The sequence below is a fragment of the Rhinatrema bivittatum genome, chromosome 4, assembly GCF_901001135.1.
Source record: "Rhinatrema bivittatum chromosome 4, aRhiBiv1.1, whole genome shotgun sequence".
Classification (NCBI taxonomy): domain Eukaryota; kingdom Metazoa; phylum Chordata; class Amphibia; order Gymnophiona; family Rhinatrematidae; genus Rhinatrema; species Rhinatrema bivittatum.
In genome coordinates this window covers 54,424,550-54,438,363 of record NC_042618.1, presented here as the reverse complement: position 1 = coordinate 54,438,363, position 13,814 = coordinate 54,424,550, and the positions used below count along the sequence as shown (strand labels likewise).

The 13,814-nt window shown below is 39.5% G+C and overlaps 1 protein-coding gene across 4 annotated transcripts in view; it reads right to left on the bottom strand.

Moving 5' to 3' along the window:
* Positions 1-13,814, bottom strand: part of KCNH5 (potassium voltage-gated channel subfamily H member 5) — a 568,772-nt gene that overhangs the window by 407,237 nt on the left and 147,721 nt on the right. For all 4 annotated transcript variants that reach the window (XM_029598143.1, XM_029598144.1, XM_029598145.1 and 1 more), the window contains one exon: positions 11,608-12,000. In XM_029598143.1, the coding sequence (XP_029454003.1) occupies positions 11,608-12,000 (393 nt within the window). The remainder of the gene's footprint in view (positions 1-11,607; positions 12,001-13,814) is intronic.

Below are 13,814 nucleotides of genomic sequence, written 5' to 3'. Positions count from 1 at the left end.
AATGTTAAATCAATAAATAAAATAGAAGGGCTTTGTCCTATGAAAGAATGTTAATGAGAACCACGGCAAATATTCCAGCAGTAATGGGTACTGGGCCTATGGTCACACACTAACAAGTGTACCTATGGGGAAAATGTGACCTTACATCTTACCCCCATGTCCCCCTACCAACAAATACACACATATACATCAGCCCATTGTCTCAGGGCATGGATTGTGGAAAGGGAAACAGGGTCTCAAATAAAATGAAATTGCTGCTTTCTGGCAGGATACAGTAAGCAGTGTCTTCTCCTCTGCTTCCTATATCCTGTCACTGGAAATAATTTAAAAAAAAAAAAAAAGAAAGTTAGAAAATATTCTTGAAAAGCATCATGCAGGCACAAGAAAGGCATAACATCACTTTTCCCTTGTACAAAATTTTCTGCAGTAATGTCCTGTGGAAACTTTCATGGTCATTGGTGGATAATGACAGCTCATTATCCTTCATTTGTCTGTGCATGAGACTATTTGATTAGCTAGATGCATAAAAATACGGAGGATAACTAATACATGCGCAAGCACGCCGATGAACGCTTGTTGATGCGCGCACACAATCAAACGTATTTTGCATCATGCGTGCAAATGTGCACACACTATACAAAATACATGCAAGTCAACCCTGCTGACTGCGCACACACTTGTGTGCACCATTTTCGTAGTGCACATGCGTGCACATCTGCAAGCTTCCGTGAGGTGGCACTTACAGATTTTCTAGGGCATGCAAAGGAGCATCAAAATGCCACCAGCTGTCAGGCAACCCAACTTCGCCCTGTCTGGCGTCTGAGGTGGTGAAGTATGAGTGGGAGTTGTTTCCTATCCCTTCAGTCTACCGCAATCTGAGGAGAAGCAAGATGTTCTGGTGCATGGTATGGCGGGTCTTTAACAGGGGACCCTCCTACCTAAGTGGGAAGAATATAATGTAGATAGTGGGGGCAGCTATGGTAATGCATGGGTGGGTAATAGGCAGCCCTGAGTTTGTCAATAGGCACCCATTATATTTGGGCCTAGGGCGGCAAACATGAAGGGGCAGCAAGATGGCTAATATTTGCTGCTTTCCAGCTCTGCTGAATCTCATTCAGCAGAAACCAGCCCTCTACTACCTTGTAACAGCCCCTTACAAAAGGTTGTGGGGGGATGAAAGCAACAAAGGTGCCTAGGAGCGACAAAGTCCCTGGCACTAGGGTGGGTGGGGATAAGTACCATAGTGCATGTGTGGACCCAGTAATGCATGCGTGAGCACTAGGCCAAAAAGTGGCCTACATGTAGCACAAGAGTAAATATGTATGCATGGATACTGTAACTGTTATTCATGCTGTTATTGGAATGTACATGTTGACAATGTTACAGAAAGCGTAAGCAAGTTGTACAAGGAAGGATAGATACCTATAGTCACAAGTATTATAATGGTGCAATGAACAAATGCTACTTTCTCTGGCACACGAAATCCTTTCCATGGTGCTACCTATAGGATTGTAAACCAAGGGCTTTCTTTTAGAAGGAATAGATTAAGGGCCTGAGCATGGTTCTTGGTTCTCCACAAAGCTGTCCCCTCTATGAAATCGGCTATTCCCTTTGGCTGAGCTGCACTGCACCAGAACCTTAATAGTGACCTAGGTTATTATGGCCCTTCATGGAGGCTGCCTGTTCAGATATACTTTTGCAGCAGATGGCATCACACCACTTTTAAGTTCATTAATGGAGTACAAAGAGCCATACTAATCACTTCAGATACATGGTGACATACCATCATGGAAATTCTGAAAAATAATATAGCAGACACTTCAATTACCAACAACAACAAAAATGAGGTATAATACGTATGGTTTTCAAACAAATTTAGTATTGTACTAATAAACTTGGCATCAAAATGTAAATGTGCTCAAATTCATTAATCTGAAGCCTCTTCTTTTGCAAAAGGCTGCAAGCATTTTGAAATACATGCACTCACTGTATTATTATATAACAGTTCAATTAAATGAATCCAAAATTTAAGACCTTCAAATTCCCCAATGAAGAAATATACTTACCTTATAATTGTTAATAATTGATGTACAAAACAAATCTGCATCCACTCAACTTCCTTGCAACATGATCGCAATCTCACATAGCAATCTCATTCTCCAAATGCCCAGCATAGGCACATGTTTCAGCAGATCCAACTGCCTTCTCCAGGGGTCAATACTATGTTCTTTGCGCTAACTCCTCTGTACAACTTCAAATGGTAGCAAGGAGACAATAGGAAGAGGTTATTTTGATATGTGGTGTTATGTCCTTCCTGGAAGCATTCATGAATTCCTGATTGTGAGAGAATGAAAGTATTATGAGTGGATCCTGGAAACCTTAGCACTACATCTAGGATGCCAAACTGGGCATCATAGACCACCAGCATATTGAGGGAATGGATGGCCATGTCTCCCCCTGGTGCCATTATGGGGACTTGAGTGCAATCAATAGCCCTCAAGACAGAGGGGAAACATGCAAATTGATAGAAATCAGTCATTATTTGATGTTGCTGATTTATGTGAAGAAAGGATATATAGTGTTGCGTTTTCCTCAGCAAGGCAGCCAGGTCCTGATTTATACACATGGAGGAGGCAGATTGCCTGGTTCCAGACGTGACCCTAGAGTTGTCTAGAAGGTGATAGTAACAAAAAGGCCAGGGTGATAGTGACCTTGACAAATACTGGCAAGGCCCCTTCGTGTGGTAGGTTGCAGAACTTGCTCAAATTGCTGACATAGGTAGAGAATGGTTTCCTTGACTTCAATCTGCGCATGACTTGCTCCTCAGACACATCCAGAAATCGTGTCGTGGTCCTGTAAACTCTCTGTAAGGGGTACTTGCTCCTCCTCCACTCTCTTTCTCTTCTCAGCCGTATTGACCCGAGTATTCGTGCAGCTATTATAGTCATATTGAAAAGGGATTCTCCAAGAATGACTAAACTCCCTCCCAACCAATATTTTGCTACAACACACTTTCCTACTCTCCTTATAGACCTTTCTTGTTCCTGTGTTTCCCCTAATCGATTCCTCTAACCACCAGAATACACCAGCAGGCAACAAGTATGACCCTCTTTATCCAAGCTTCACTCACTGCAGTATGACCCTGGACTTCCTCAGCATGAGACAGGCTTTACTAATGTCCCCCAGTAGGTTCCCAGTCTGTCCCTGTTACTCTCCCTCCCACGTCCTAACTTGCTTCTGTGTCCACTCACCTGAAAAGATCAGCCCAGCAAAGGGAAGCAAACTATTCAAAATGAAAAATCTGCACTGTCTCACTAAATGGGCAATAGCAAATGTGCATGCGTATATGCAGCCAAATGCGCTTCCACACAAATGTGTGTCCATTATAAAATAAGTCATTACATGTATATTTTATTTATTTTTATTTTATTTATTTAACGTGTTTTGTATACCGTCATTCGGTTTCGCCATCAGAACAGTTTACAGTAATCATGAGACAAGGTTATATAAACATTATCACAGCGAAATGTCATGAAGCTGGATTATATGTGTAAGGCATGCTTTGACATGCCCCCACCTTGCTCCACCACTCCCCTTTATGCACGTCAAAATGCTTGTGTACACACATATATGCATATATTGCCACTTTATAAAATACCCTTATCCTGTGCACAAGCCACAAATGCACACATGTGCCCTGTTTTACACAATTAAGTCTCTTAAAATTCACCTTATCATGAATATATTTTAGCCGCACTAAATTCTTAGACGCTATTAAAAAGGTGCGTCGGTGCACATGTGCGCGTATTTAAGAACATAAGAAAATGCCATACTGGGTCAGACCAAGGGTCCATCAAGCCCAGCATCCTGTTTCCAACAGTGGCCAATCCAGGCCATAAGAACCTGGCAAGTACCCAAAAACTAAGTCTATTCCATGTTACCATTGCTAATGGCAGTGGCTATTCTCTAAGTGAACTTAATAGCAGGTAATGGACTTCTCCTCCAAGAACTTATCCAATCCTTTTTTAAACACAGCTATACTAACTGCACTAACCACATCCTCTGGCAACAAATTCCAGAGTTTAATTGTGCGTTGAGTAAAAAAGAACTTTCTCGATTAGTTTTAAATGTGCCCCATGCTAACTTCATGGAGTGCCCCCTAGTCTTTCTACTATCTGAAAGAATAAATAACAGATTCACATCTACCCATTCTAGACCTCTCATGATTTTAAACACCTCTATCATATCCCCCCTCAGTCTCTTCTCCAAGCTGAAAAGTCCTAACCTCTTTAGTCTTTCCTCATAGGGGAGTTGTTCTATTCCCCTTATCATTTTGGTAGCCCTTCTCTGCACCTTCTCCATCGCAATTATATCTTTTTTGAGATGCAGCGACCAGAATTGTACACAGTATTCAAGGTGCGGTCTCACCATGGAGCGATACAGAGGCATTATGACTTTTTCCTTTTTATTCACCATTCCCTTTCTAATAATTCCCAACATGGTTTGCTTTTTTGACTGCCGCAGCACACTGTACCGATGATTTCAATGTGTTATCCACTATGACACCTAAATCTCTTTCTTGGGTTGTAGCACCTAGTATGGAACCCAACATTGTGTAATTATAGCATGGGTTATTTTTCCCTATATGCATCACCTTGCACTTATCCACATTAAATTTCATCTGCCATTTGGATGCCCAATTTTCCAGTCTCACAAGGTCTTCCTGCAATTTATCACAATCTGCTTGTGATTTAACTACTCTGAACAATTTTGTGTCCTCCGCAAATTTGATTATCTCACTCGTCGTATTTCTTTCCAGATCATTTATAAATATATTGAAAAGTAAGGGTCCCAATACAGATCCCTGAGGCACTCCACTGTCCACTCCCTTCCACTGAGAAAATTGACCATTTAATCCTACTCTGTTTCCTGTCTTTTAGCCAGTTTGCAATCCACGAAAGGACATCGCCACCTATCCCATGACTTTTTACTTTTCCTAGAAGCCTCTCATGAGGAACTTTGTCAAACGCCTTCTGAAAATCCAAGTATACTATATCTACCGGTTCACCTTTATCCACATGTTTATTAACTCCTTCAAAAAAGTGAAGCAGATTTGTGAGGCAAAACTTGCCCTGGGTAAAGCCATGCTGACTGTGTTCCATTAAACCATGTCTTTCTATATGTTCTGTGATTTTGATGTTTAGAACACTTTCCACTATTTTTCCTGGCACTGAAGTCAGGCTAACCGGTCTGTAGTTTCCCGGATCACCCCTGGAGCCCTTTTTAAATATTTGCCAGCTCATGCCCATAAGCGCAACTATTTTAAAGTATTCGCAACCACAGTATAAAATAGGCTGAGCGTGTGCATGTGTGCTTGCAATTTTAAGTGGACGCATGCATGTGCGCACAAATCCCGCTTCCGTGTAAATGGGAGGATTTTAAAAGAGGCGCGCATCCACACTATTGTCAGTTCATTCCCAGTTTGCCCAGGTAAGGGATAGGACTTCCAACCCCCCTCCCCACCCCCCCCCCCCCACAGTTTAATAGCCTCCCTTTTTCACTGTTAGCCCCGAGCCTTAAAACCCTGCTGACCTGCCATAGTATTTTTATTTTATTACTTACACGCCATCCATAGCAAAAGTAAATTTATGCGGCAGGGGACCCTGTCATGCACTGGTGCGCGAAAGTACTTATGCATTGGTTTCATTGTGAAATCCAGGAACATCCATGTACCACCTCGACTATGCCCACATCCTGCCCCTTTTTCGAAACTTTATTTGTCCACGTAGCGAGTAGTATGCGTGTACTCAGACGGCTTCTAAAATCCACTCGGCGCATGTCAGCCCAACTTGTGTGCATATCTCCCACTCTTGGCACTTGCAGGGTTTTTAAAATTCGCCTGTTACTGCATAGTGCGACCTTTAGCATGTGTGTTAAAGGTCGGCATGGCTTAGTGGATCAGCCCTTTAATCTAAATAGTATTCCTCTTATAGGTTTCGAATTCCTTTTTTCCCCATTTTTTTTTCTTTTCATTTTTAAGCATTTCTCTTAAAGGATGGTGTCTTAATTCATGCCGCCGAAAAATGTCTAAGGAAAGTATTTAAGCTTCCAGTAATCCATTTTACAATTTGCATAATTTTTCCCATAATTTTCAGCAAGACGGTCTAAATGTCAGCAATTTTCATGCAAATCTTACATGGTTTACTAGCGGGCCATGCTATATTTATGCTATTCTTCTTGAAAGAAATAGCTATTTATTTTATCCCTCTTCAACTGAACTTCTATAAACATTTGGTATATTTTTTGCCCAAAAAAAATTATTATTTTTAATTCCTATGTATAGCAGCCCAGTGGCATCCTGTAAATCTGTTCTATGCTTCACACCTCTCACAGAAAAAGATATATGTGACACTTCTCTCACGCATGTAATAGGATTTCTCAAACTATCAAAGCATCATATACAGAATTATGAGCAGAAGTTAGTGTATTCACAGGGTTACTACTACTACATGCTTAATTTAAAAAATAGGGAAAGTAATTTTCTAAGTGACCTCTATAGATAAAATAGCGTTTTGCATGCAGAAATGATGCAGGTAAACATACACATGCATCCCATGTTTGTGCATGTTTTCCCAGATTGAATGAAGGCTTTCCCAGGGCAGCAGATAGGGAGGGGTTTGTGCTTATGCGCACACTTTTGCAATTTCACAAGTATGCACCTAAAATTTCACAAAAAATATATTCTGATGCACAATTGAGCAGGTGCAATTGTGTACAGAAATAATTTTCAAAAGGGAAAGTATGTGCATATGCCTACCCTTTCAATTTTGAAAATTAATGTGATTTGTGCACCCATTTGCCATCTAATTTCTGTAGGATGTTACAAAGTTACCCCTGTGATGTGCACCTAAACTAGGCCTTGGAGAAATTCTCGGGACGGGAGGAGTCACTTGAACTCTACTAGGGATCTTGGTGATGGTTGACGGTGATAGAGGTTATCAAGAAGTTTTGCTGAGTTGCTATGGAATTCCTTGAAGCAAATAAGAGGATCCCCAACTTCCAGGGTTTGTACCAAATGGTATAATAAGTGTTTGGTGGTACTGTAAGAAAGTGGTATTTAGACCATGATATACTGAAAAGATACCTATCATCAATATCTAACAGTTTTGGAAGCTATGCCCCTCACTTTTGTGTGCCTTGTCAGCTAAATAAGATTCTATTGGAGAATAAATCAGGATGACCATTACTTGAGAACATTCGTTAAAAATGCAGAGTTTTATCGGGGGAAAGCAGGAGAAAATGTAGGGCCTAAAGGGGTACTGCTTTTGGGACAGTTTGAAGGGTCCAGATGTCTGAGTATGGAGACAAGGAATGGGTATTTTGGGCCACAATTTATTTACAGTAAGAGTTGTATGTGTGTTTGGGGAGGGGGGAATAAGAACTGCTCACAGTGCTGCAATTTAAAATTATATTGTGGGGTGTGGGAGGAAAGCTTGGATGTGCTATATGTTTTCATTATATTGGAGGGAATGGAAGGTGGCCCACTTGACTACACTACATGTTTTTGATATGCTGCTCAGTCCTATGATTTTGTTGCGATTTTTTTTGTTTTTTAAAAAAATATTATATAAGCCAGTGCGCGGCACTTTCTCCAGATAAGTACAGCTGAATATTCAGCTGAAATTATCCAGGTAACTTTATCTGAATAACTTCTCCACTCTCTAGCTTACTGAATATTGACCTGTAAATCTTTACAAAAACATAAACAAACATAAAAGTTATTACAAAACAAGAAAATCATAAAGTGCTAATAATAGAATCCTAGAAGAACAAATTTATGAATTAATAAATCAAATTGAGATATATCCAATAAGTCTTTACTACCAAACATATGTGGAAAAAGTAGATTTATATAACTCAGCTTTTTCTGATCTGATTATTTTTTGGAAGCGTATTCCACATAGTGGGTGCTGAACAAGAAAATGTCCTAGCTCTTGATCTGATCAATTTAACTTTTTTAATTGAAGAAACACAAAGGGACGCATCCTTCTCTGATCTTAGATACCAACCTAGTATATACATCACTACTTTGTCTGATAAATAACTTGGGTCCATACTATTCATGGCCTTTAACGTAAAATAGTTATTTAAACTGCACACAATACGAAATCGGCAATCAATGCTGTTTGACCAAAATAGAATATCATCCCTAATATGACATCAAGAGACCATCCTCGCTGCCATATTCTTCAGAACCTGCAATTAGTGCAAAGTTTTTGCCAGAATACCCACTAACAATGAGATAATCATGCGACAACATAAGAGCATAACACACCATTTTTAGTTTGTCAGCCAAGGAGTATGCTTTCAATTGAAAATCATGCAAAGCTTAAACATGGATTTTCGCACTGTGCCAATGATGTAAATCTCCATTGTAGGCTAAGAATTCAGGATGACCAGAAAAATCTGGACCCTCAACTCAAAAGAAGCACTAAAGTTTCTGGAAGTAACTTTGAAAAACCTGCACACACAAAATTAGCATATACGCGTTTATGTAGCATGTACACACATATATCTTACTTTATAAAACCTCAAAAGTAGGTGCGTACTTGTAATGCTGCACGTAAAATGTTAATGGGGGAAAAACAGGGCTGTTTAGGGTTGTTGTGAGGCAGATTTTGTAAATATAGGCACAAATTGCTATTTTGTAAAACGTATGAGGATAACTTTGAAACAGCCATGTGGGCGCACATGAGTGTGCGTAAGCCGGCTCACGCCCAGAGACGTGTCCATTTTATAACAGACGTGCATATATGAGCACAAATCACGCGTCTACCACGTAAGACAGGGAAATTTTACAAGGAACGCGCATCGACGACATGAGTCATTTTTCCCAGTTCGTTCCCAGTTCAGGGATAGGACTTGCAAACCCCCTAATTTTATAGCCACTGTTCCCCCCCCCCCCCCATTAGCCCTGATACTTAAAACCCTACTGCCTGGCCTTTTGTTTATTTTACTACTTACACAACCCCCAGAGCAAAAGTAAATTTTCACAGCAGGGGACCCTGGCGCACACTTGTGCGCATCCATATTTTCAGCACACATCTGCTAACCATCCCCCGACACACCCTTGCCCGTGCGGACCAGACCCACTTACTGTGCCTTTTTGAAACCTTTTCCTTGCGCCCTCAGTGAGAGATATGTGCGTCCACGGCTGGCTTATAAAATCTGCTTGGTGCGCACCGCCCCAACTTGTGCGCACATCCTCCCGCTTCTGGCGTGCGCAGGGATTTTAAAATCTGCTTGTTATATGCACACGAATTACTGAATTTCTGCGTACACTCTTACACCTGCTAACCTGTCGTTTTGCACTGACTTACATTGTAATGTTTGTTCTTTTTCAATTGTAATAAGAAAGTATTGATGTCCTGTTTTCCAGTTTTTGAGTTCAGATACTGTTAAATGTAATGTTGTTTTTTGATGTAAACCGGAGTGAAGGCAGCTAGCTATACCTCGGTATAAAAAAACCGTTAAATAAATAAAATAAAATAATTAACTTGCTCAATTTGTGATCCGCATTGGATGGTTTTACAGGAAGTGGCAGAATACATGCTATTTTTAAATTGAAATCACACTTGTCTTTTTGCATGTAGTTTTTAATTGGGAGCTGGTAGGGGGTTCAGCATGAAGTGCTGAAGGGGTTAAATGAACTGATGAAGATCTGAGTAAACTGGTGGAGGTATTGGCAAACTGGTGATTCAAAGCACACTCACAAGTATTTTCAGAAATTCATATTTAATAAAATACCTGCCTCTGCCTTTAATTCTAGGTTATTATACATGCATTGTTATAATCATTACAAATGTAAAAATTTATGTATTTAATTTTATAGAATGTGCAGAGAAGTCTGCATGTTCCTGCATTACAAATATACTTTTGGGTCAGCAATACGTGGTATTTTATAAACTATGCAGCTCCTGCCACACAATTTATAAAAAGCTAGCATAAATCTCTGCAGGCCCACTTACATTAGCAAATGGTATAATGTATGCAGTTTTGAAAGTTGGGCTCCCTAATTGTAATTGAAACTGAACATCCTATGGTTCATGCTTGCTGACCCAAAGAACTTCAATTTTTTTTTGGGATTAAGTTTCAACCGATTGGCTATCATCTAGCCTGCAATACTCTCGAAATACTTATTGACAGAGGCAATTGAACTATTTACATTTCTTAATAATGGACAGTGCAGATGGATGTCATCAATCTAACATTGAAATTGAAATCTATAAGATCTGATGACATCCAGAGATAAATATTAAACAGTGTGAAAGAAAATACTGAGCCCTGAGAGACCTCACACTTTAAAGATTTAGGAAAGAAAAGCTTCTCCTTTCACCACACCGACAACAGCCTATCAGTCAAAAAATGGTGAAGCCAAGGTGGCATCTTCCTCTCAATGCTTATGGTTGAAAACCTAGCTAATCAAATTTCATGGTCTGCTACAGGGGTAGGCAACTAGGTCCTTGAGTACCATAAACAGGTATGGTTTTCAGGATATCCACAATGAAAATGCATGAGATATACTGTGTTTGCATACAATGGAGACTGTATAACAGTGCCTATACTTTTACCAACGTTGAAAAGCAGGAGTATGTTGGATATAAACCTAACACATCCAGATTCTCAGAGGTGATAGGATCTTGGAGCAGTGAGGGTATACATGTTGCTGCCTTTTTTGCCTATAGTTCGTGATGGGCCTTTCACTAGTATAACAATAGTGGGGCTATTCTTGACTATATAGCAAAGAACAGTCTTGATACTTAAGAGAAGAAAGGCATTAATAGTACAACAATGTACATATCAAAAATGTTTTAGTAAATGAGAAAAAGAAAATAGAAAGTTTGTTTACTATAAAAAGCATTTTTTAAAAGCTAGAACTATTATAACTGTTGACAAGTACAATACTTAAAGAAAATAATGATCTATGGCTTTGCCTGCCGATTAGTTTACTAGGGGATATGAAGAACCACAGGGAAATTAAAGTTGGTAATAATTGCATTATAATCACATTTTCATAATGGAGTTTTTCTGCCTTGACTTGCTCAATTGCTATTAGCTATGCTTATTATGACTTTTCTTAGCAGAATAGCTTAAATTAATTTTGCAAGCATTGTTGGCTGAAATGTTAAAGAGCTCAGACTATAATAGCTCTTCATAGGTATCCTGATTTCTTCAAGTCACAGTCAAACATAGTTGTAAAGTCCTGGAATTGTACCCCTCCTTGTCATAAAAGTAGTATTGAAGAACACTGTTTTAGCATGTAGCACTTTACTGTAAGGATAATTACCCCAGCAGTAATTACAAGGTACAAGGAAATATAGTACCAAGCTTTTCTCAACAATAGTAAATTGGCTTTCAAGATACTGCCATCAAACCCATGAAATCAAATCACAAACATTATATGAGGCCCATTTGCAGAAATATGGGAAGACAACAATGTAATTTTCTTGCTGGGCACATCATCCTTATTTGCTGTGGTGAAAAAAAAATGAAGATTTATGGTTAAGCATAACAATGCTTTCATTTTCTGAGGCAGAGATGGCTTACCTCATCGACGTTCTCAAATGCATTGATGATGTCATAAGGTAAACAAGAAAGCAGGTCGATCACAAACCAGGTTTTCAAATAGTTCATTCTTATGAGTTTAGGATCAGATATGACTTCTCCACCAGGACCAACAAAAGTTGTGTGAAAATTTAAAACAATGTCAACCAGAAAAATTACATCCACCACACTGTCCAGAACCAACCAAGCAATGTTGTTCTGTTTTGTTTTGAAGGAAACATTATAAGGAACCATAATTGCAGTGTAGAAGGTTAAGATCAAGATGACCCAGTCCCAGGTGGTTTTAAATGCACAGTAATGTAAGATAATATGTGGGGGAGTCTTTGGTGCTTCTTGTTTATATTGAGGAAGAATGTCTGATCCCAGCTGAAGAACCTAAAAATATAGATTAAAACAAAAAGGTTATAATGCTTAAAATGACCTAAAAGAACAGGTTTTATGTAGTCACAAAGACGAATAGTTTCTGATTTGGAATTCTACAAATCTCATCAGTACATAAATCACGTACAAATGGAAAGTGCATGTCAACATTCACTGCTTTGGAAGCTATAAAGATAACCGTAGAAAAGAAAAATAGTTTTCATATGTGCAGAAAAATAACTTGGATATACTTAAGAATTAAACTGTTTATTGTGTATTGACATAAAAAAAATACATAGCAAACTAAGATAAATACATCATATACAAAGGGGAGTAAAACTTTGCAAAGATGGTTTTGCTCATTATGTCAGCATTTAGTGCGTGTTATTTGCAAAAATGAACACGGTTTGGTGATTTACCACACAAAGCCATACTTACAAAATTTAACTTCTTTATAAATAGTAAAATTTCATGTGTAGTTTCCTGTGTGACCAATTTTACATAGATCAATAATGAGTGCTGCAATGCAAAATCATTCAGAGTAGCTCATTAACTATAAACACAAACTCTGGCCTGGATTTATCAAAATGTGATAAGTATCGCATGCGATAGCAAAAGGGGTGTGTTTATGCTAATATACAGTTTATCACAATTTGTGCTAATTACCTATGTGAAGAGCTAAGTTAGCGCAAATTGCGATAACATTTTCAGACTTTGTGATATGTCCCATACCTGTTTATTTCCTGCATACAACCACTGGGGGACCATTGCTAATGGTGGGTAAGAGAGAGAGAGAGTAACCATAATGCCCTCTCCCTAGATAGGTATTTGTATCCCTATGGGAGGCCCACCTAGTAACTCGAGGTGAGGTTTAGGTATTAGTGTAGGGGGTTAGGGGCCACTTTGACATTCAACGTGAGACGTACGAACAGAACAGTGGTCTCTCTCTCTCTCCCCCCCCCCCAATGGCTCGGCTGGTGCTCCAGGAGCTTCAAAACTACTAAAACAAGCCTTTCAGGAGACATCGCGAAATGCGCTAAAACCTTACTGCCCCTTAACGCTACTGAAAAAGGTGTAGTTAAAATCAGTGTTAAGTCTGTGCGATAGCACTTCGCAGACTGGCAAACCCAGCCCACTCCCCGCCCCTAACTCCTCCTCTTTTTCAAATTTACATCGCACCATACGATGTGGTGCTATCGCATGCGTTAAAGACGTTTTCGCATGCGGTAAGGGCTTATCGCATGCGTTTACGGGGCTTTTCGCATGCGATAAGCCCTTAACGCATGCGAAAATGCCTTAGCGCATTTTGTTAAATGACCCCTTTGTTAGCGGGCAGGAACGCTAACAGGTAGCTTGTGGCACCTAAAACGCAACGGAAATCTTTTCCCGATGGTACATTGACCGCACTTTTCAAACAATTTATCCTCTTGCAGTTCATAACTTTGTGTTCCCTGAAGAAGAAGTATTTCGAAACATTGCAGTGTCGGTAGACACAAAGGCACTATTGATCAGTCATCTCAAAGGACAAGTGCAGAAGATTTCAGTACAGCTGCATCTTTGGATATCTCACTGCAAGATAAGTGCATCTTTATATAGCCACCATAACTAAAGAAAAGAAGGGGGAATACATTACTCTTACAGACTTGCACATAAGAAGTGACCTATGATTATAAAGCCTCAGCGCTCATAAAAGCTTTCTCAGCATAAGCTTCCAGTTGCAAGGGCGCTGTATGATGGTCACTCTTTATATACAATTAAAGCCTTAATCATTTAGCAGAATTTTTTCTATTTAGTATTGATTCATGTTTTTCCAGCTATTTTTGGGATAA